This window comes from Corvus moneduloides, chromosome 3, assembly GCF_009650955.1.
Source record: "Corvus moneduloides isolate bCorMon1 chromosome 3, bCorMon1.pri, whole genome shotgun sequence".
Taxonomy (NCBI): Eukaryota; Metazoa; Chordata; class Aves; order Passeriformes; family Corvidae; genus Corvus; species Corvus moneduloides.
The window spans coordinates 109,846,680-109,871,340 of record NC_045478.1 but is presented as its reverse complement, the minus strand read 5'-3'; the positions used below and the strand labels follow the sequence as shown (position 1 = coordinate 109,871,340).

The 24,661-nt window shown below is 40.6% G+C and overlaps 1 protein-coding gene across 3 annotated transcripts in view; it reads right to left on the bottom strand.

The window, feature by feature from the left end:
• Positions 1–24,463, bottom strand: part of SOS1 (SOS Ras/Rac guanine nucleotide exchange factor 1) — a 43,732-nt gene extending 19,269 nt beyond the window's left edge. Inside the window, exons 1-9 of one of the 3 annotated variants that reach the window (XM_032103419.1) lie at positions 22,972–23,408; positions 21,288–21,583; positions 15,386–15,511; positions 13,010–13,141; positions 12,274–12,438; positions 10,634–10,843; positions 10,036–10,179; positions 8,159–8,269; positions 7,951–8,049 (exon numbers count right to left, since the gene is read on the bottom strand). In XM_032103419.1, coding sequence (XP_031959310.1) covers positions 7,951–8,049; positions 8,159–8,269; positions 10,036–10,179; positions 10,634–10,843; positions 12,274–12,438; positions 13,010–13,141; positions 15,386–15,511; positions 21,288–21,293 — 993 coding nt within the window. In that variant the 5' untranslated portion in view covers positions 21,294–21,583; positions 22,972–23,408. Of the gene's footprint in view, positions 1–7,950; positions 8,050–8,158; positions 8,270–10,035; positions 10,180–10,633; positions 10,844–12,273; positions 12,439–13,009; positions 13,142–15,385; positions 15,512–20,212; positions 20,305–21,287; positions 21,584–22,971; positions 23,409–24,348 lie in introns of those variants that run through there. The other 2 variants (XM_032103417.1, XM_032103418.1) reach the window with 2 other exon arrangements.
• Between the last annotated feature and the right edge of the window lie 198 nt (positions 24,464–24,661).

Below are 24,661 nucleotides of genomic sequence, written 5' to 3'. Positions count from 1 at the left end.
CATAGAGAACACATATGAGAACATGCAGATACAATCATACCCACAGGTGTCACGACGGATATAAAGTCTGTACTTCAGTGTTTGCATCACAACCTAGACTTGTGTCTTCCTAGAAGATTATTCTGAGTCTAACCACTGAAATTTGTGAACTGCAAGTTCCCCAACTCCTCTGGGAATCAAGACCACAGCTTCAATACAGAGAAGACAGAAGTATTTTGTAATCAAGAATAAAAATCAGCAGGGTTTCTGCTCTGACAAAGGCAGGCAGATCTGCTGGCACTTTGCCATAAAACAATCCTGGCAGATGGGTCAATAGCATAGAGATACCTGAGAGCACACTCTGACTTTTTGTAATTCCTACAAATAATAAAAGACTCAGCCCAAAGCAGCAGTATACTGGGGACAAAAGAAAGTTCTCATATCTAGAAACTTTAATTTTTAAAAAGCATCAGGAAATCATTTGGGATAGTAAATGGGGACAACTGCAGGGAACCCCTATGCACTAGCAAACTAAAAAGCACCTCACACTTGAACCTTGAAGGAAACTCCACATGCCATATTCCTGAACATACACACACAGCTTCAATGCACTGAAATTTGAAAAGCCATTTTGTTTTCATATAAATTCAAGACAATCTTGAGCACAGTGCAGTAAAAATATTCATACAGTTCTCTGTTTATTTAGATCTACATTACAGCAAGAGCATTAGTTGCATTGACAGTGGAACAGAACAATGTATTACTGAAGCAATGACAAAAACCTTTTCTCCACTCAAAGTTTAACTATGACTTCTCAGTTTAATTTTAAAATGTTACATAAAATTGCACACATCAAATATCAAACCCCAGATATCAGGTAATTAAGTGACAAAAAGCCTTCAGCATTCTCTCAGAAGTACATTTTAAAAGACATGGAAGATAAAAAGCCCTCATCTTTTATTTCACATTAAGTTTAACTCACAATATAAAAAAGATGATCAACCCATTGGGAAGCATATTGGACAAGTAAAGCCTTAAAACAGAGGAAAACAAGAAGCATTTCAACTTTTAGTACAAGATTCCTTGTTTTTTCACCTCTTTACTATGTGCCTTAAAATAGATCCTAAACATATGTTGAAAAGTCAACTACATCAAATGTCATCTGAGCCCAAAAATGTAAAAACATTTTGGCTTGAAAAACATGTGAATTTAAGGAACTGCTACTTTGATTGCTCAATGTGAATGCTCTTATTTGGGAAGGAGTGTGTGTGTGAGAGAGAAATGAAAGTAATTCTGTTTCAGAATTCAATTACGCTACTCTGAAGTGCCTTTTTGCAAATCAGGATGACACTGAGGAAAAGTCAGGAAGACCCATTCAGATACATATACACTACACAAGTCTGTCAGCTGATGTTTCACCAATTCAACAATTCAGTTTACTGTAACAGGTTTCTCATTTGGTCAATTTGCCATTAGCATTCCCATAAAGGGGTACAGCCTGTCAGGAGACCATATTCCAGATTAGGTTTGCTCAAGAGTTACTGCACCCTGCAAAGTGTTTCCCCTGGTGTCTGCTCAGCAGGAAGAGGTACAATTTTGCTCTCAGTTTCTGCAGCTGGGAAGGGATTAATGTGTGTGATCAATGTTAACTTACACACTCAGCATCTCCTTCACCAAGGAAGGGATAGAAAAGCAAATCCTTCTTTCCAAATGCCTTCTTTGATGTTCTCACAAAACTATTTCCTAAACATTCAGACTTTTTGTAGGCCACTAGCAGCCATTTATGCATTTTACATTCAATTACTGGGAATGGCTCTTTTGCCTATAGGAGGCCTTGACTTCTCCAACTACAGAAAACCCATTTGCTCTGTATTTTTCAGAAATATGGGGTTTGGGTTTTTTGCATATGCTGATGTCTCCTTCACAGCAGCATCATTACCTTTCTGCAACAAATGTACAAGTTCACACAGATCCTTCCAGAGCCTTCATGCTCTGAAACTCTCTTCTTTCTTACTGTCACTTTGGTTTGTCTCATCACTATTAGCAGACCTGCAGAATACATTAGAAATTTAAAACTCATAATTTAGTTCATAACATTTAGTTAGATCAGTATTTGAAATATCACAGAATATTTACCTATGCGCTTCCACACTTGTAATTGAGGTCTTCCATTGTCTTCCCCCAAATTTTCCATTAAAGTAAAGACAATGCAATTTGAAAACATCTTCCCTTCCTCTTTTGTAATTCCAAAGTGGGTTAAAATCCACTTTTTTTGCTTTGACACAATTCAAGTCTGATCTTTGCCAGAAAATTTTGCAAGGCTGTAAGTAAAACTGGATAACACCTCTATGTTTGGATAGAAACGTATGAATTTTTGAACGGAAACTTATGAATGTTTGAACGCTACATAAGGTAAATTCACAATTTCAGAGATCATTCTGGGAAGCAGGGGTAGAACCCTTTGATTTTAAGAGGAATCCTGGTGACTAAGTAAAAAAACAGCAAGTTAAATGAAGTGAAATGAAACAGACAGTGACAAGAAGAAACCATGAATGGAGTTTTGTTGTTCCACTTGGGTTTGTTATTTCCTTCCTATTTCCATCAGTTTCCACTGAGTATCTCAAAGTATTGACCAAAAACATAAACCTCCGCTGTTATAAGAGACACAGAGAAAGCTGGCAGTGGGACTAAATCCACAGCTCCACATCCAGAAGTATTTCCACTGAAGAAATCAAGCATATGGAAGTCTCAACCATAGCACTACCTCTCTCCAAGGATCTGCCTTTTGTACAGAAGGTGACAGGACAAGAGGACAGGGAAATAAACTATTGTTTTTAAAAGACTATGCAGCAATACAAGTATATCAGAGACTAATCATGACTGCCACAGTCACAAAAACTAGGAGTTGGAAATCCCAGCTAAAATAAGCTTCTTAACATTCAATCCTCGATGGATTGTGTCAAAACTTTTATTTAGTGGGGGAAAAAAGGATCAAAATTTGTGCAAGCTCCTGTAACAGCCATTCATTTTCATGACAGCTTGGCCTTGGGTGTTCAGCACAAGCTGCTGGCTATGGAAGCTAAAGAGCTCTCTACCATCATTAACAGCAGCCACTGAAAAGTGAGAACAGATCAGTTACAATACAGCTCCTCTAATTCCCACAGGACTATGGAGTGTTTGCCACGCGGGTGTTTCTAGAAAATTGATTGGGGAACAGGACTTTGGCACCCTACAGCTGAGTCTAAGTGAAGTCTAGGTCTGGAGTTCAGGATGTGCTTCATTTGACTTCCCAAAGAAGTCTGGCCCTGTGACATCGAAGTACAGCATTTGTTGTTACAGGTCCAGCAGCAGATTGATTGACACAGCTCAAGTGCCACTGAGGACTGTACGGCAAAGGGTCACAAGGAATATTTTATGCTCATTTTTGTTAGATTTTATCCAGTTTTTGCAGAAAAGCAATTTTAGAGGGATAATAGAAAAAAAATATTCTCAGAGGTACCTATTTAGAAAGGAAAGGACATTATTAGAAATTACTAGAAAATTTCCTGGAAAGAGACATCTGCTTCTCAAAAGCCCAGATACATCCTGTGTATAAGGAAAAAAACCCTATAAAGCAAAACATGAAGCCCCATTACAACTCCACAGCAGATGACAAATCACTGGCAAACTAAGTGATACTCATGTGCATAGATTCATCTGATACAAACACACAGGAAATACATCAAAGAGTGCCACAGCTAGAAAGAAAATTAAGGACCAATTAGTTCAATTAACAATAACCAAGTTTCTGGGAAAACTGCACACACACACACAAATGTGTGAAAAAGTTTTATTTTCCCCTATCAGCTTCTTCCTTTTGGCTGATGAACACAGCTGACTCAAGGCATAAACCCACTAGCACTTAAAGGAGAAAAGAAACAGAAATATTGTCAATGAAACCCCATGAGCAAGAAATAAATACAGAACCTCATTTAACGTGGCTGTATCAACTCCAGCTTCTACACATGACACAACTTCTGAACCTTTACAACATTCCAGCTGTAATGCAAGTCGTCTTAGCTTAACAATATGAAGTTTCTTAAATTTTTCAACTACTGTCATATTCTAGGAAACTTCTTCTTAGACTTCAGACCAAATTTTACATCACCCCAGCTTTTCCTCCCAAGAAACACCCAAATACACTTTGTAGTCCTTATCACACACTAGCAACAGTTTGGTCAAGCTACATTTCCTTCAACAGACAGACCTACATCTGTCACAGAGACCTAGAACTGCGCATTATCTCCAGTGGATATAAGTCATCCATATCTGCAGTTACATATACAAAGATATGTAAAACAATAATACTGCTTTTTATTTTATTTCCAACTGTATTGTGCATACAAGTTACTGTCTTTGGAATGAAGCACTGAAGAAAATATGATTTCAGAAAGTAAAATCTTTTGCTGACATTAAGTGAATACTTTCTTAAAATAATTCACAGCTGGTTCAAATCCCTGATTTACTGGTTTCAACAGTAATTAAAGGATACTTTGAGAATTGACTAAAGCAACAGAACCTGTTAATCACAGTGCTGATACTGAAGATAAGCAGTCCAGACAGTATTGTGAGACAATGATCTATAATTGCAGATACTGTAAAAGCTTTGCAGACTGGCAAAGTTCAACTAATTAAGACTTGGATGCTCCACCCTGGGCTGGGTTACACCACTTACACATGAGATTGCAAACCAAATTCACTCAATTTGTTACAGTCTGGAACACCACCCTGGGTGAAACAAGGCTGAGAATCAAAGTGAAGTCAAAGCCCAAAATAGTTTGGGATGTGCTGTCCAATACAACACATAGCAAGAAACTTAGGGGATAAGTTTAAGATACTCTAGTCCTGAACCAACATTTTACTGCTTTGTGCCTTCTTCAGCAACACGTAACAAATGTAATACCATCAGGTTGGGAAAAGGAGAGGTTATCATCTTGAAAGGCCTTGCCAAACCAGAATTATTATTTTTACCATTAGCATGGTGAAAGAGGAAAACAAATAGGTTTAACTGAGGAGTATTTCTACTTGAGCTGAACTGCCAGTCAGTAAAGCCTGAAAAGTTACCTATCATCTAAGAACATTCGAAAAAAAAGAAATAGAACTTAATACACACTGCTGTGAAATGAAAGCATCCTGAGATTTTTAGAACATTATCAATAGAATTCCAATTAAAATATATCGGCAGAGAGATTATAGGTTACCATTCATAAGTCATGGGACTCAAATCTGTGCTTGGTTTAATAAAATCCCAACCAACCAAAAACCCTATCAAGCTCTCCTGTTTCCCAGAATGCACTGTTTTATCTAAGCAAAGTTTATATATGCCTTGGAGCATTTCTACTTGGAATAAAAAGAATTTTAAAGTAATCTATTTACCCAATGAAACAGTACCATACATGCATACAAATGTACAGCATTTGAAACAGTGCCCAATTCAATTCAAAGGTCTTGAAAACATCTTTCTTCAATTAATAAAGGCCATAGTTATGTTTCTATGATTTAGAAAAGTTCATTTATTATCTGAACATCTGCAGGAAAGTGCAGTTTCACATAAGGCTGCTATTTTAAATAGTTACTATATAAAAGTTTGGGGACTTTCAGGTTGGTTGAAGGAAAACACAGATCTTAGTCCTATGCTAATTACTCAAAAATGTAACAGCAAGACGCTTCAGCTAAAAATAGAATATGCATTTGTGCATTCCTGGTGCCCTGTCCAACTTCAGGAGGGCTTTAGTTTCTAAATGGGATAACCTTTGGTAAATAGAAATTTACTTTTTTTTTTTGTAGTCTCCATAGTTAGAAGGTAACTGAACTGCATTTTAAAGAATTACTTCAAAAAATGCAACATTATACAACACAGCTCAGAGATAAATGCTAACCTCCCTATCCTTAAGTATATCTATATTCAAGAGAAACCAAATGTTTTTTCCACATGCCACTTTGCCAACATTGTATCTCTTCATAACAAGAGATCCAATTTCATAGCATTTTTAACTTGATTTATTCATAGACATGCCTGCAATCACTAAATCAGGCCTCTTACCATCTAAGAGATTTCAATACAACCTTGTATCAGAGGAACTGTCAGCATGATATGGCTAAATAATTGCACCAATATCCTTCTGTGCCAGATAAAAATCAAGCTGGAATCTGTTCAAAGATTCCAGATATAAGGAAGAAAATGTTACTGCCAGCAAAGACTACTTGAGGCACGGATTCATTTGCTGAGTGCACACTGACGTACACATTGACAGCTGAAGATGCTGCCACGAGAAATAATATCCCTCTTCATGTGCACCTATTATCCATCACTGCCTATTTTGTGTACATAATATGTGTGTGCTGACAGACCACAGTGACAGGTGTCCAACTAAAATGTGACATGAGCACCATGGTGGGAAGAAAACCCGGGAGGTTATTACTACATGCAGAATAAAATCCAGCCCAATAGCAGACTGACACAGGGTAGAGGGGATCTGTGTCTCTGTGTGTGTGTGTGTGTGTAGAGCATGCACGTGAAAAGAAGAATTTTTCATAAAGTAGAGGTCACAAGTTGCAAAATGACTGATAAACTTCTGGAGTGGGGCTTATCTTAGACTCCAGTTTGCCCTAGAAAAGGTGAACACGAGCTGCTCCCCATTCCATAGGCACACATGGTTTCCTTTCCCCCCTAAAACTGCTAGGGGCAAGAAGCAAGGCAGGATGCCTGGGTGTCAGACAGCATTAATCCTTCATGCTTTGTCCATTAGGTAATACAGTGCCACGTTCACATGGAAGTATGCAAAGCCTTCAGTACTGCATTTTGAGACTGTGATAACAGCATGAGCAGAGAAACCTTATGTCTGTGCAGGTCTTTATTGTACAAAATGCAAACAAGCTGTGCCAAACCTCCCTTCCAGTGGACTGTCATGAAAGGAAATGCTTAATATTTTAAAGATGTCTGAAGTCAGACCAAACCCGTGAGACAAACAGACCAAGCACACATCCCAAAATTTTTCAAGAAGCATGTTATATAAGACAAGCTATGTGCCAAAGGTGCACATGTAGATCTACGTCAGTAAAAACAGAGATGAAACTGTAGACACTTAGGCTCAAAGATGAGCTACTGGCTTATCTAAAGACAGCCAACCAAACATTCAAGGAAACACACACAGTTTTCTTAAAAATTGTTATGGTTTTTGGTTTTCTTTTTTTTATTTCTGATCCAAATTTCCAAATATCCAATTTGTAAGTAGCTGTTTGGAACACTGCCTCATGAATTTCCATGAAGCCCAAAAGAAGATTCTACTGCAAAGTTTTCCTCAAAATGCTTTACACTCCTTAAAGATCATTATTGAATACTGATAAGTGCCCCAGAAAAACATTCTGCAGCTATTATGTTTATATGTGTATGTTACTGTTGCCCTATCAATGCAAGGTCTAATTACAAGTTGCCCAAGTACAAATATTAACCAAGCCTTCCCTTTGAAGGAAAGATATCACCTTTACAACCTCATGGGACATGCACTGCAAGAACCCTGAAGCTTTTATTAAAATGAAATGAAGTCTGAAGGGGAATCTTGCTGTGATTTCAAATTTATAAAGTAACAGCTTGAGAAAGGCTTGGACATTTTCTACAATACAGCCATGTGCCATCATCTCCTAGCACTGTTGAAACAACCATACCAAAAATATGAGTGTGTAGATCTCTATTGCTTTCTAGATTGACAGATTACTCAACAGAAATCATTATCAGCTGATATTCAGTTAATTACAGCATGCACCTCCAGAGCACATAGCCTGCTTTTCTTTCAACATAGCAGTTTTATTATTCACATTCTAGTAAGTGATTTTACACCTAACTGAGCACACAAAGATCTGATACCTAACACTGAGAATTATGAAAAAGCCCAAACCAAAACCAAACACATCAGATTGACACAATATTCTTACTTTTAGCAGTTCAAAATAATGAAGACAGTGGTAAACAGGGGCAAGGAGCAGCCGGGGCAGAACATACTGAACAGCTTCTTTAAAGCCTTCACCTATTGACTAGAAACAAAATAAGTTTCAGTCTTAAAACAATACATGTACTGAAGCAACAATACAGTGTAATTAAAATAATAGTATCAACAGTATGTCTTATTTAAAGGCAAGTTACCTGTAAATAAAATGCTGCTCCTGGCTTTGATAATTGACTTAGAAAATGATCATGAAACCCAGGTCGCAAAATATCTTGTGCATATGATTCGTATGGATCAAATGCTAGTTCCTAAAAAGAGATACAGAATAATTTTACAATCACAGAATCATAGAATGGCTTGGGTTGGAAGGGACCTCAAAGATCTTGTAGTTCCAACTCCCCTGCCATGGGCAGGAATGCCATCAGTTCACAAAACTGATTTAACAGCTAAATTTCCACATTTCTCAAAAGAAAATATATATCCTATGCAGGAGAGACTCTTCTGCTTCTACTTTTTCCAAAACAGCTATAGAGAAGAATCAATATCTTCATGTGCACAGACTCGCAGATTAAATCAGTCTAAAAGACATCTCTGGAAGTCTGGTCCAACTCTTTGCTCAAAGCAGTGCCTACCTCAGGGCCAAAGACAGATCCATCATCCAAGCTGGCTGAGGATGCTTAGGGTCTCATCCTGTTGAGTTCTAACTCCAAGAACAGAGGCACCAAAACTTCTCCCTGGGCAGCCTATCCCAATGCTCAATTGTTCTCATTGCAAATTCCGCCCCCATCTCCCGGTATCTGATCAGGATTAACCTTTTTACAATCCTCGTGTTCTCTCACTCATCTCACAGTCCTCAACTGAGAAGAGTCTGCCTCAGCCATCCTCACACCTTCCCTTCAGGTAACTAAAGACAGCAATAAGATCTCCTACTTCAGCCTTCTCAGGAGTCAACAAACCCAGCAGTTTCAACCCTTTTTGTGCATCGTGGGCCTCAACTCCTTAATCATCATGACAACCTTCACTACAAGCCTATCTTGTACCAGAAAGCCCTAAACTGGACACAGTACACCAGATTTGGTCTCAAGTTCTACACAGAACGGCCAGCTACACATTCCCTAATGTAACCCAGGAGGCAGTTAACCTTCACATCCGATTCCCAAGGATCTCCCAGCCGTGGCAAGCAGTGCTGCTCCTCAGCCAGGCAGCTGAGACAGTGCATGGGGTTGTTTGCTCCCAGGTGCAGAATTCCATGTTTGCCTTTACTCAACTCTAGGAGGTTCTCATAGGTCCATTTCTCCAGCCTGTGAGGTTCCACAAGAAGTAGTTCTGTCCTCCTGTGTGTCCCCCCATAATTTGGCAGCACCTATCAACTAGATGAAGCAGACCTCCTTCCACACCATCAACACAGACATTAAACAGTACCAAACCCTGAGGAATGCCACTAACCGTTGGCCTCCAGGTGCCCTTGGTACTGCTGATAACAGTCCTTCCAAAGCCTGACAGTTCAGCCAACTGCCCATGTTCTACAACTCAACCAGCTAGGCTGCATCTCACCAGGATGGCTGTACCCACACTACGACACTGCGCTGAAGGCCCTGCTTAGTTCAGATAAGAGATATTAACTGCTCCTCCCTTAGTCCACGGACACAGCCATCTCTCTGAAAGCAGCCAAGTTGGTCAGATATAGTTTGTCCTTTGGAAACCTGTGCTGGCTTCTGCCAACCACCTTCTGGTCCTTCACACAGCTGGATGCAAAGTCCAGAAAGATTTACTAATCTTCGCAGGGACTGAGGAGAGGTTGACCAGCTTCTAGTTTTACAGGAACCTCCTCATCAGTGTTGTTGAGTTTTTTCACCTCTGCTCTCTAAACAGCCACCCTAAAAGCTGAGATTTAGAGACTAAAAAGATAAGAGCACGCTCAAAAATGGACAGTCCCTTCATCACAGGGGGGTTGGAAAGAAGAGATCTCAAACTGAACAAAGGCAGCTGGAACAGAGGTCTAACTGCAAGTATTAAAATACATATGAATAGCAAAAAAAACCCCCAAACAAACCCCCCAATCCCATTCTCTTACCTCTGCCATATCTTCAAAACAGCTGCCTACAAGTGGGTGAGGACTACCTTCATCTGTCATTTCAACAGTGTCCTCTATATGACCCAGTAACTTCACACTAAGTTCATGGATGTCTGATATACGACTAAATATGTTTTCCACATCCTGCAAAGAGCAACAAAACAAGACAAAAGTCAAATGTGCAAAGCTACTCTGTTATGATGTGAAAGTCAAGAACTGCCTTAAACACAACAAGATTTTACAATCATTTTATAATACACTTTTTCTGTGATTTATGTAAGAACATAAAATGTATTTTAAAAGTAATTCACATATATAAATATATAAAATGTACATTATTCAAACATGGCAAAGAACAGTGACAGATCTTAAAAATTACAGGCCTGTAAACGAATGTAAGTAAATGGGAAGGTTTCTCCCACAGTCCTACAAAACCTGCCAGTGCTGTTTTACTATTTCCATTTCAGAACTCAAGAAAAGTGCTTTCTCTACTCCTGATACATGAAACTCAACAACAAGTAAGTTCCAGAAATATCCATCTATATTTATAGATATTGTAGTAGGAGCTTTTTGTGTTTGTGGTTTGTACAATACTTACATGAGATGAAAACAGCTTGGAGTTGGAGGCATATGGCTCTCTAAAAACTCTGATAATGAGATTCAGTTCCCTTATATATTGTCGAACTTCTGCCATAAATGACTTCACTAGATCATAATAGGTTTGCTCCCCTGAGGTGGAGGGTTCTTCATCAGATAAAGTTAGTGCACTTAAATCTTCTACATCTTGATGGAACATATCCATTAATACCTAGACAGCAAAGAGAGGGAAATCCACAAAGTGAGAACCCCTTTTCAAGATTGACCGGTGAGCTCCCAATAAAGAAAACCTATTATTCCCATGAAATCAGACTTAGCAGCAGTAAGATTTATGTATTTTCATTCTGCAATCAGCTGAGCATTACAAAAGCAATATCCATTGCTATGAATTTGCAAGTCATTATTTGCAGTGGCAATTTCTGAAGACTCCCAGTTACTTAGACCAATCCAGGCATCTCTCCAAGAACGTGGTCCTAAAATCAATTACAATTTTAGAAGGTGAAGTACACAAAAACAATTAGCATTTAGCTGTGCTCTATTGCTCTGAATCAGCAGTGCACTATCTAAGTTTCTGAAGACACTATACTATCTGAAATCAAAAGGTGTGTACATCTTGGCTTTTCAGCTTTAGCTTTATCAGGAAGTCACACATGATCATGCTCAGAACCCTGTGATCTACCTGCAATGAACACTGGCCTGTCCACAGACTGTACATGGCCCAGTTTCTGTCCTTAACTACTGAGCTCTCTTCTTAAAATGAACTCTTGAGGAAGGGCACGAGCTTCAGAAAGCCCTCACATTACACAGACAACAGGAACTCTGAACACTTTGACTACCAGAGGTCCCAATTCATCCCCAAGCAGGTTTTACCAAACACAAGCAATCAATAATTTAAAGTTCTCAACAAAAGTGCATCACTGAACACTTCTTCCAAATGTGGTATGTGAGCCAGGAGTCATTACAATGACTCTCTAAAAGAAGAGCAATGCAGGACATTTTGCATTAAGCCTCACTTCTGAAGCTCTAAGAACAGAAGGTGATTCATGTTTCAGAGTCAGTGACGGTACATGGAACTCAGGTTAAAATGAGAATCCTAACTAATTCTGGGGAATGGGACATTACAACATCACTACTGTAGGAAATTACAAGGAATAATCCAAGTATTCAAGGAAACCCCCCAAGTTCTAACTTTCCTTCACAGATACAGTTCTAGCACATTGCTAGGAGATTCCATGCTCTATTCACCAGGCTCATGTCTCACCACTAAGGAAGATTGGGCTGAGATGCTAAGGAGATAAGTGTTTTGTTTGACCCACTGAAACACTACTTTTTACATGCAATACAGTCTTAAATTAGTGGTGCTTCACAGTAATTTTTAGAATATTCACATGTTGCTGACATTAGGCAGGTGCAACCAAGAAGAAGAGACACTTAAGTATTAATAAGTACAAGCAAGAGCTTTGTAAGCTCAATTAGCTTTCTGGTAGTTTTGTTCCATTACTGGAGCCATATTTTATGACACTAATTTCTTCTTAGAAGGTAGAACATTCCATATACACACCAAGAAAAAGACATTGTCCTCTCAAAATTTAACTACAGCTTTAGCTGTTTGTTAACATGACAAACCAGAGTTGGGCTTACCTTATCAGCACACATTGCTACTTTAATATCTTGTTTTGTAATCTCATAATGTCTTATATTGCGCACATAATTCCCAACCAGTTTTAAGATGTCTGCAGAAATGTACTCTAATACTGCTACTATGTAAACAGACACTTGGTGGTCAATTTTGTAGCCTAGAACTTCCTGAAAAGGAAAAAAAAAAAGAAAAAAAAAAAAGCATTCCACGGTTACTCAGCTGATGAACCAAGACACTGTCAATTATAACTCAAACCAGTAAACAAGCTCAAGGCCCTACTCAATAAAGATTCACCACATATCCACAGCCTATTTTAGGAATAGAAACACAGGAGTGTGTAGGCCTAGGGAAGAAGCAGTGCCATTGGAGATGCTGCTGTATTAGCTCTGGAAGTGCCAAGAGCCAACTAACTGTCCCAAAACCCTCACTTAAACATTTAGGGCTATTTCCACAAGTTTCTTGAGTGTTTTCTTAGTCATGCAAAATGAAACATGAACAATCAAATTTATACATGGCCTTGTATACAAGGTTCTTGGCCTTGTTTGTCCAAAAGAGAACTGACCGATTTTTAACTGAAAAATGAACATATTCCATTGATTGGAACACTTAGAACTACGCAAAAAACACAGATACTCTTAATTCTTCTAGTTCACAGTTCAGGCAGCACACAGAAATTACACAAAACAAAGGGGTTGACCTCTAATTGCATTCTAAAAGCAAGATTCCATCACTGCTTACCTTTAACAAGGGATGGATTTTTTCTACCGGAAGAGATAACGGATTCCTTCGTTTCCTCTTCTCAATAGCAGACTGGGCATCAGCTATTGCCCACTTATCAATAGGATGGGGGAAACTTTTTTGAACACGATCCTTAAGACAAAAAAACATGACCAAAGGGTAAATGCACCATCTGAATGATCTCAGCAATGTAACTATGTTATAAAATTGCCTTCTACTATTTAACAAAGAAATGGTTGCTGATCTTTGTATTTCAACTATAAAAGCTTATACAAAATGTGAAAATGTTATCATTTTGGTACATGCTGCGCACTACATTCAGAAGGATATTTCAGAGTATCATTATCAGAGAACTATATAATGCTCACAATATAAGAAATGCCAGAATTAAGCTGCCATTGAAGGCACAGTTTGCTTCCCTTGTGCACATGCCTGGTAATTCAGTGTTTAAATACCTGACTACATTTTCTCCTAGCACTTTATTCCCTGCACAGGATGGTCACTGAATGAAATGGTAACAGGCTTCCTGTTTTACCTCTACTGATCAGCACATGGTCTAGCCTGTACACATGCAAAATGCTCTGATGATGACAATGAACATAACAGAAGAAGAAAATCTCCAACAGCACCCACATATTCTAAACCAGTTTCAGTCTACAGGTGGATCAGATATTCCCCCGTTTATTTCCTCCTTCCAGCAGTCAGAGTGCCTGAGGACACCTGCACACCCCCATGCACTGAACAACTCTCCTGCTGGAACTCACACACAGGTCTATGGAGGTTCAAAAGCTTCACCATTTTTTTGTAGCCCTGGTATTCAGAGATGCCAGAAATTCATTTTCTCACATAACTTCACATTTTATTTTTTCAGACCACAGCTCCCACTGACTGTTTCAGTTGCAAGTGCTCACTTACGTAAATATGGCTCCTGTTTGAGTAACCATGAAATGAGGAAGATGAAGTTAATGACCACTTACAGAGAGCTGGTACAGGAAAAAGTACACAAACAGAAACTTTCTAGCAAAAAAAAAAAAAAAAAAGAAGACAGAAGACTATTCTGTAAAGGTAATACCCAACTTTTCAAAGTGCAGGCTTTTTTTTTCCCCCACTCATAACTCAGCAGAGGTCCTACCAAAAAAAACCTCTGATCCACTAACAACAATTCACACCCCTAAAAGGGTCTAGTCTGTTGACTGAACAATGAAGGTGTCCCAGGGGAAAAATGAATGTGTCTGACCATATAATTAAAGACAGCATCATTGTGCATGAACACCAAGGGGGTAAATGGCAGTTGCTTGATCATCTCTATTTCTTGCATTTCTTCTGTCTTCAGAGCCATAAAACTCGTAATACAACACTTTGTGTCGAGTTTTTTGTCAGCGTTGTTTAAAACAGCATTAAACAACCTTCCCCAGACCTCTTGTCTCTTGAGCTGCCAGACCAGAATGATGCTGCAAAACAGGTCAGCCATTAAAGGGGACACTGGAACACCACTGGGGGTGTCAGTGTTCAAAACGGAAGGGGAGGGATGAAATTCATGAATCTTGAGCTCTAAGACAGCCACATTTTTAAGGGTTTTTTGTTAGTGAGGTTTTATTTGCCATTAGTCCACTTTCTTCTGAATGCGAAGAAGTCACTTGGCACAGGCCCTGGCCCCAAGCACTGGAAACCAACAGCCACTCAGCACACAGAGTCTGTAGTTTGGCACCAAAGTCTTTAAATCATGGTTAAGCACAAAGTGCTACCAAGGTATTCGTGGTCCTACAAACTTAAGTGATACACCTTCACTAATTTGTTCATCAGACAGAAAAACTCTTCAGCTCAGCCTCTCTTCTTACACATTAAGCTGCTCTGATGAGCAGTAGAGGTTGTAGATCTTTGAAAAGGCAATGGTAAGAGACCAGGTCTCTGTAAGGAGGAAAGGAGTGTTTCCAAACTCATTCTGAAAAAGTGACTGAACTATTTTTGTTTTAATTTCTGGGACAGCAGAGGGTATATCAGACTAAATTACCACGCTGAGAAAGCAGCACAGAGCTTCAGACTAAGCAGCTGTAGTTTACATACAGTATCAGTGGGGGAAAAAAAGGTCTTTTGAAAGGAACCAGTCAGCTTTATATACAAAATTTACACTCACCATCTATTAAAAAGTAAACCAGCTCAGATACTTTTGCTGTGCACTGAACAACAAATTCAATTGATAGGAAAATGAGCTATTAGGGAACTCATAAATCAGTCAGATTTATGCAGAAGGCTCTGCTACATAAAGATACATTAATTACTGCTTTCCTTTTTGCATTGTGAAATAATTAATATAGAAGCTTTCGTGTAATAGTTCAAATTATTTGTAATAAGATTTGTAGTAAGTGTTCTCTATACCTCTACATCCAGAAAACTTCTTGGTTGAGCTTGACACAACATATTTAACAACTGAAGAATCAACTCCTCCACATACTGCAACGCATCTTCAGTAGAGGAAAGTTTAGGATGGACTTGCACCTGAACCTACAGGAAAGAGAAGAATTCAAGCTTTGAGTTTTGTTCTTCCCCAGAACACACGCTTTACTTGCAAAAAGAAGATGACAAAACCCAAGCCAAACAGCCCAGAAAAATCCCATCCAAAATGTAGCTTTCTTAAGGCCCATCAGAAAAACCTGGGTGAAACTCTCACACCTGACAGAAATATAAATCTCAAATGCTTTACGTACTCAAATCACTATAAATTATGTTTAATGTCAAGAAAATGGTTAATTAGTAACTGTGCTTAGTAGTGCAATTAGGAAAACTTTTAAAGCCCTTGAATATACTTATCTCTCCACTAGCTCTTAAATCACTGTTTTTACAAGAGGTTTCAGCAGTGGGGGGTTTTTCCTCCTTTGAAAAGCCATTGTTCACCACAATCTATAATAATGAAATACAGAACATTTTTCACAGAGCACACTACAGAAACAACAACGTTTTCAGCAGCATTTATTGTTTCAAATTATTTAAACCATTCTCAGTTAGCACTCGTAAGATTGGCTTAGAAGTTTGTTTCCATTGTGTTTTTTTAAAATATGTCAGCCTCTGTAGTAAAAAAACCACTTCAAAAAAGGCCACAGTGTTGTCCTGGCATTAAGAGGCAGCTGAGAGGTTTTGAAAATTCGGTCCCCATATGTTTACTTGTATGTCATAAGTGTGTCTAATTTCTTACTGGTGCAAATTCAACAAGGAACAATCCCCCTTGCTCCTCCCATTTTTTTTTTCCAGACTGTCACTTAACTTCTGCAACCTCAAGTATACTTTTCCTTTGCACTTCTGTAGTTCACAAAATAGCACAGTTTTAACCATCCTAAATTTCAGGTACACAAAGCTCAGTGCTTCAGAACTTAAACAGTTTAATCTCAGTCCTACACCGATGGCAAATATTATGCCAGAGCAAGCGGACTGCTGACTTTCGCAATGCATCTGTCAAGCCCCAATTTCATCATTTTACTGTTCCCCTGCACACAACTCAAAATGCCTCCAGTTCTCTCAATCACTAACACGAGAGCCTAACAACTCTGAAGCAAACCCCAACAATCTGCCTCATCCAAATGTTAAACCCATGTCTATATGCAAATAATGCTGCCATAATTATTTAATTTCACACCTGAGTTTTAATTCCTGTTTGCAGTTATAGCAAGAACTGAATGTTATGAAGTTCAAACACACAACAGCCTCAAACAGAAATCCACCTGCCTGCTAAGGCACTCATTAGTCTGAAAGCTTCATGTCTGGGCATAGTCCTGGTGCTCACTTAACTGCTGCTGAGATTCAAATACGCTGGATCACGCGTTTGGCTTCTTGCAGATTGCACACCCTTATTCAGCAGGTCTTAAAAAACACCTCCAGAAGTCACTGCTTTTTAAACTTAAAAGCAGTCTGGCAAAAATAGAACAGAAGAACTTCTCTCCATTTGACTAGCTAACACAAATATTTTGATTATGCCAACAGTTTCACTTTTCCTAAGAACTTCGCTACGCACAGCTACAGAGTGTATTTGTGGCGCTACACAAATAACAGCATGCCAGGCAGTCCCAAACATTATTTACAATTCAAACACTGACATCTGAAATACTGTACCAGCTTGGAACACCTGAACACCAGAAATTACAGACTTGCCAAAGTGTTCTCTTAAAGAGCAGAGCTGATCTGAGCCGTCTGGAAGATGCTGCCTTTCATGTTTGGTTTTTTTAGAGTAGAACTGAACAAATTTGTGTTACAGTCTCCCTATATCATACTCCAGCACTCTGTATTTCAAGAAGTGTTAGATTACCAAGTCAATTCAACAGTAAAAATACAGAGCATGATGAACTGGAGTGATGAAGAGCAGCTCTATTTTCTCCTTTACTTAGAAAACAGACCAGACTTTAATAACCTCATTACAACTCCTTTGGTCTGTAACACAGAGCCTATAGGAATAAGAACAAACAAACAAAAATACCACATCAGGCCATAACCTGAAACATTATCCACAGTCAGCCAAAACAGAGTCAACAATGATAACCTACTCTGAGTTCAGGAGATAAAGGTTTCAGACATTTTCCCTAAGCACTTCTCTTTGGGACAGTGACGCCATCCTTCTCAAAGGCCACTGCTGAGCTCCACTTTAACAGAACATCCACCTTGGCAGAAGAAAACATCATGAGGTGCCACTGGCTTGCCAGCACAGCTTATCTATATTAGGTAGATGGTAAATAACCTTCATTGCTACGTGACACTTAGTGTCAGTCAGGGTTCAAAGTCATACAAGTGAACAAAAGAAAACAACCAGACTAACAAGGAAAAGTACAGCACAGTTCGGCGCACAATTGTCAGAGAAATGTGTAATTTCAGTATCTGCACTTCTCTAGTACCCAAAGGCTCAGACTGAGAATGACAGAGTGTTACTTGAGGGTACTCAGTTCAAGTCCCAAGTTCATTATCTGAGACATGATGCAAGGCTGGGTAAGATGCAAGATTTAGTAAGAGAAGACAAGAAATGGGAACATCTGTTAGCATAAACCGTCACATGATCAGTTTCAAAAAAAAAAAAGAGAAGATCAAATTACCAGGGGCTTTCCATCTTTCTCATAAAGCCATCTCAGATTTTAAATTAAAAAATGTGGGCCACCCTGCCTTACCACCCTTGAAAAAGGGGAGTATGGCTTGAATCCCACCAGATCCTTCAATACTACTTAGGAATACACATGATAAAAACAGACTAACAACTTCTGAAGTGTTGTGATGTTTAGATCAGATTCTTATCTAAACATTTAACCTCTCCCATAAATAATGACAGAACCATTCCCTTCCCTCCTACACACATAAAATGTCTATCTTATGATAAGAGAAATTACTAAAAAAGCAGCTTAAAAACTTTTAAAAGAAGCTTAGATTCTTCAAAATACCCCAACCAATTCTAATGGGCAAATGCAATCTACATCAGCTACAAATCTCTGCCACGATGGCTGTTTCCACTCAACTCATGTATTCACTTTTTTGAATATCCAATCTTCTCAATCTTTGCTAATTCTCAGAAGAGAAATGACCAGGGTTTTCTTTATTTAAAGATAAGCAGAGCCAGCATTTCTTGAACAGCTTTTCAGGATCTGCTTAAGAACACGAGCAGAGACAAATAGTGCCTGCTTGAAGAAAAAAAAGACTTGTAACACTTAAAGAAAATCCTACAATATGAACACTTGGCTTTTTTTTTCCCCCCTGCCTATTTGTCCTCTTCCCTTAAAATGCACAAAAGCAAAGAATTTCTGTCAGGAACAGCAAGAGCTTAAAAATTAGGCAGCCATAAATCTAAACTGGCAGAAAAAGTCACTGACACCAACAACAAAGAAGAAAGTGCTTAATGTATAATACAAAGATAAATATGGCTGATCTTATTTTATAACCCATAGCAGCTTATTTTACATAAAGTCTTCTCAAACCATTTTTTTCCCCAAACTCTACATAATAAATTAGAATATAAACATTCCCACAAGCCTCATGGGAAGCAGTAGGAACTTAGACCAAACCCTGAGAAACGTTTCATTTAAAGGACAGCAGATCAAACAGCTTCAGGTTACACAGAAAGCTTGGTCTCCAGCAGGTCCAGCACAACTCATAGGCTGGTCACAAGATGACCCCAACTCCAGTCTAGACTGACACTCAGCAGCTTGTTCTGCATTAGAAAGAGGTGTTTGATAATAGATAAGAAAGGAAGACACAGTGAATTTAACAATCTGATTGATACTAAACCTCACATCCTCAGCAACAGTTTTCAGTTACCTCTTCCTCAGCGGCCATGAGAAAAAGCCTAACAGGTTGCTTACAAGCTGAAAAATTTCAATTCAGGATGAAAAAACCTGGCTCCAGACACTTCTTAAAGCAACTTCACGTTACATAAACACCAGCTTTATGTTCCTAAAGCATCATTAACAATCAACACAATCAGGTTCACAGTTGTTCTCTTAAGTACAGAACACACCAGACAAATCCTGAGGCTTTGAGAGAACAATAACTGACCTGAGTCCATCAGGAGCAACAGAAGCTCCAGCAGCTTCAGAAAACAGTATAACAAAGGAAACAGTATAACAAAAGGAAACTAATCTAAAGGAATTCTAAAGGAAACAATTCTAAAGCTATGTAACAAACTGAAATAAAAATGAAGCATCAACTGCGAGTTACAGATAAGACTACCCCTGTACCAGGATTCTGGCAAGAACTCACAGTATGATCCAAAAAACAGCTCCTGCTAAAGAACAACTGTGCTTCACTGCTGAGCACGGGCTGTGCTGCCAGTCTGCCCCGGTGGCAGCTGAAGGGCTTGTAAAAAAGGGTCTAAAGGGAAAAAAGCATCGTATTTACCACATCATATTGATCATGGAAGGAGTTTTGTAATGATACAACAGGCCAAGCCACCCTCCAAAGCACTATCAGAGAGAATAAAACTTGACTGACTGTAAGTAGTTTTCTAAACCGAAAATTTTCTAAACCTTTGCAGTTTATTCAGTGGATTATTAGTAGAAATTATTTGGCAACAGAGGAGATCATTCGGTGAGAATTTTCTTCAATTCAGCGCCTTCAAAAGTCTTCACTAATGCTGTAACTCTTATTTTTACTCAACATATCTTTTCTTTATTTTCCCTCAGTAACTAAAAAAACACTGACAAGCTTATCACTAAACACTCCAGGACAAACACCTTGTTATACCTTGCATGGATGAGCATTCTTATAGTCAGCACTCCTTAAAAAGCTTTTTCTTCTATCCTTGTACATCTCTGCTGATATTTGGTAACCCTGACCATGTTTTGTTACCTTGATCAATTAAAAATACAGTAAATTAAATCAAATACAAATGTCCTGGATGCACACTTCAGCAACAATTCACCAAGGAGGCAGGAGTCGGATTTTTGGTAACATTCTGCTGACGTCTCAGAATGGCAGCAGTACCACACTGCTCCACTGAGCAGGTGAAAAAAATCATGCAGTGAAGACTTGAACTGCTGAACTAGGATGTTCTTAGCTTTATCCTCCACAGCCATCAGAGGAACTGAAGACCCAAAGTGATCAGAAATTAAGAAAGCTCTACATCTTGTATGAAGCAATGCTAAGAGTAAGAAGTGACATTCCAAGTAGCAAGAGGCAACTGGTTTGTCATCACTTGGAAGTGCCAGGTAACTAAAAATCAGGTAGAAATATCTTTGTCAGCAACAGCTTCCTGAGAACTCTGTAGTCACTGAAGCAGCTTTTCCCATGTCTTTTGCTCCACAAAAGGTCTGGATGACTGACTAGACAACACATGGAGTTCCTGGAAGCACACTGTCTGGAACAGTTTCCTTAACTGATGAAGCAAATCCCTTCAGTTGCCAAGCCACACCAGTCCAATCATTCTGACCACAACAAATTCCAGCAGTACCCCGGGTTAATTGCTCAACTGATTCAAAACAACTTGAGGTATGCAAACAGCAGGACATTCTTTTTTCTCCATCATCAAAGGGTTTAAGGTATCCATCAGTAAGGATGACATGCTTCCTTCCTACTGCAAAAACCAATGGATCAGGGAACAGGAGCATCATACACGTGCAGAGAAATTCTGACTCCAAGAACAAGTTACGCCAACGAGGTAAGTCATAAGGAATGATGTTCAAGAAAAACTATCCAAAAGGTTATGACCAGAATAAAGTGTAGAAATTCACTAGCAGAGGAACACCAGTGCTGGAAGTGGCATCACTTGGCAGGTGTCCCTTCTGAGTCTGTTTTCCAAGGTGCATTAAAAGCTGTGTACCTCCATCTCTGGGTATCCGAGACCTCTGGTGTTTCACCTGTCTTGAATCCTTCATCTTCAGCCCCAGCATCTCACCTTCTGTCCATCCTTGCAACTACAATTTCAGACATCTGTTGTTATTCTTTCTTCCTTTTCTTGTACCTCATCACCATGATTACTGCCTTTAGCCAGCAAACAAGGATCTCTGCAACACTCCTCTTTTGCAGCTTCAAAATAACTGTGACCAGGCAGAGAAGAATCTCAGTTGACATCATTTTCTTCCTAATTGAGTGCACTGGAGCCTGTCTTGACAGCATCTGAAGAAGAATCAGAAGAAAAGGGATTGCATTATGATCTCAGTGGTACAAGAGCTGCTTTTTGCAAATGCAGCTGTTCAAAGCAAATACAGCTCTACTGCTAAGGTTCGTGTCTAATGAAACACAAGGCATGGTCTCCTAAGAATTGCCTAATGTAGGAAGAGATTTATTCTTACTCTATATTCTTGGGATTGCTGCTTGATAAAAAAAAGAATCAAAATAATTCACTGGAAAAAGAAAACTATTTGCAATGATTCAACAACACCTGCTTTTTAAGAAAGCAATCCCAAGGCTGTAGTTTGAGCTCTGCATTAGAAGCCAACTCACAGTTACAAAAGGGCAATGGCATTTTAATGATTCAGTCCACGTGTGGCAGCCTTCCCCAAGAGCTGCAAACACTCCATCCTGGTATATGTGCTTCTACAATGTTAACTGAAATGCCACTCTCCTCACTGGACCTATTAATTCAACACAGGTCTCCACAAACTATTAAGTCTAATTCCAGCTGTGCAGGAAATCATCACAATTCTGCCTCTACATCCACCTGGTTTCAGGTTGCATTCAGCTGCTGTCACTATCTGAGAATGAGTGTCAGCATCTGGTCAGCTAAGGGAGAAGTGAAGGAAAGGTTCTCCTCTAGCAACAATAGGATGTACGTGAGCTTCCAAAAATGTGACTCCTACTGAGACAGCAATGCTCTGGCAATTCAGCAAAGTCACAAGGCACCAGTTTCCCTCCAGGACAGTCCTGCCCTTTGACCCCACCGGGATGTGCTGCCACCCTCTCCACTTTATCAGTCCCACGTGCTGGCCTGTGGGTACAGCTCGGGTCTTGGTGAGCTACCCAAGGGGTCACTGACTGCAGTGCTGCACCTGCCTTGTGAACCATGACAGACAATTATCAAGGCAAGTGCAGTGTGCTGTTCATGGGTTAACCCACCACCCGTGACAGGTTTCATTACTTTAGGGGCCTTTATCAGGGCAAAACATCCTACCCAAAACTATTTGTACCTCTATCAAGTTAGGAAAATACATTATATGGTTTCTCTATTATTGAAGAAGCCAATAAGATAGTAATTTAACAATTTCATCTGCCATTTAGTTTTCCTGTAACTCAAGTATTTGGCTCTTCAGTAAAGCTGGTGACAGTTTGGACAGATTCTTTACTTCCATCTTTACAGAAACAGCAGTAGTAAGCAGCAACAGCCTGAGAGAAGGTAGGAAACAGGTGGTGATCTCATGAAAAGCTGAGGTCAAAAGAGTCAACATCTGCCAGACAGTTACAAGTTTCAGTGTGAAGCCTTCAGAACTAACTCCCCTTGACTCCTGTCAACCCTCTACCCACAATGAGAAACAGAGCAGAGGACATCAAAACCAGGACAACCATACCTTGCAGGGCCAGTTCGTCATCTTTGGTAGCTTGTCCTCATTGGCCTTCTCTGTTGACCTCAGATTCCAGAATTCCTTTTCCCACTGCAGTATACATCCAGCTCCTTCAGGAAGCATCTTTAATGCAGGGTGACTTCACGAATGGCTTGTCCACTGGGAAGAAATCTGGCATGTCAGATGTCACAAGTTATTCCAAAGTTTTAAGGCTTGCTTGCTTTGAATCCTCACTCTCTGTACTCCAGTCGTCAGCACTGAGACTTCTTCCAAATCTGACAAACATTTGCTCCATCATGGAATAAACCATCCTCCAAAGGAAAAAGCTCTCTGTGGTTGGGACCTTGGGTAGCTCCAGCTTCCAAGCAGGCTTCAGGTGGATGGGTGTCCAAGTGCTTACAAGCACCACAAGTGAGTCGTGTGGTTAGTGAAGTTTCAAGGAAGCAACTATCCAGGGATAAGACATTAACAGCACGTGCTACGGATGAGACAAGCAAAAGACTTCCAAGAACCGGACAAAGTCACACAGTGCTGGAGACCTCAAAGAGCATTCCCAGAGAAGAGAGGCAATACATTGCAAGAGGAAATTAGGAAGAAATACTGCAATGTGTACAACTGCAGCACCTGAGACCTCTCAACCAACCCTAGGAAGGAGCCTTTCACGAAGGCGTTGCAGTTAATCACTGTAACTAGACAGTAACTCAGAAAGTGTTGCTGTGCAGGACTAAACCGCGTGAAGTTCTGCAACCTGAAGCCAGTTCAAGTAACAGTGTCAGAAAACTTGTTTCTTACGCATTCTATTTTCTGGGCTCAGGCTGAAAAAGTGGAAGAGGAGCCCTCACTATTTTGTCCTCTCTTCCGAATAAATTCTTTCCACGCCACAGGCACAAGCCTCACCATCCTGAGGGAGCAAGACTTGCTAGTTTGTCCTGATTAAGCCTTCTCAGCAAAAAGGTATTTAAACTAAGAGAAGGTTAACGAAAAGCCATTAGACACGAACACTAATTAACCAAAATTCTCGCAGGAGTTGCTCATAACAATTCCCCCCCATTCCCAGTCGTGTCACCAAGGAAGACCAGCAGAAACCCGCAGCAGCACCACCCGCTTCCCTCCAGGCCGAGGGGGGACAGCACCCGCGTGTCCATCACACTGTTTTTATGTACACGGCTCCGTCTGTCAGAGCATCGCCCCAGCGCGGCTGCCGGGCCCCTCCGCGCCGGGGCACCCACAGAAGCAGCCGCCTGCCCTGCGGGACGGCGCCGACCGACCCCCGGCAGGCAGCCCCGCAGCCGCTTTCGGAGCGCGGGGAGCCCTGTGCGGCCCCGTGGCCCGCCCGATCCCGCGGCCGGGCCCCCGGGGTGCGGGCACCCGGCCGCCCCTCACCTTCTTGAGGGCGGGCACCAGCAGCCCCCGCCACTTGGGCGCGTTCTCCTCGCTGAAGAACTCGTAGAGCAGCGGCTGCGCCTGCATGGTGCCGCCGGGGCGGGCCGGGCGGGCCGGGAGCCGCGCGGGAGGGCCGGCGGCGCTCAGCGGGAGCCCCGGCGCTCCCCCGCCGCCGGCGGGGGCGGCAGGCCCGCAGCGGCGGGGGGGGGGCGGCGGCTGCCGCATTCCCCGCCCCGGCTCGCGGGGGTGGCCGCGGGGGCGGCGGGGGGGGCGCGCGGCGGGACGGGGGTCGCGCGGGCCGCGAGGGGCGGGG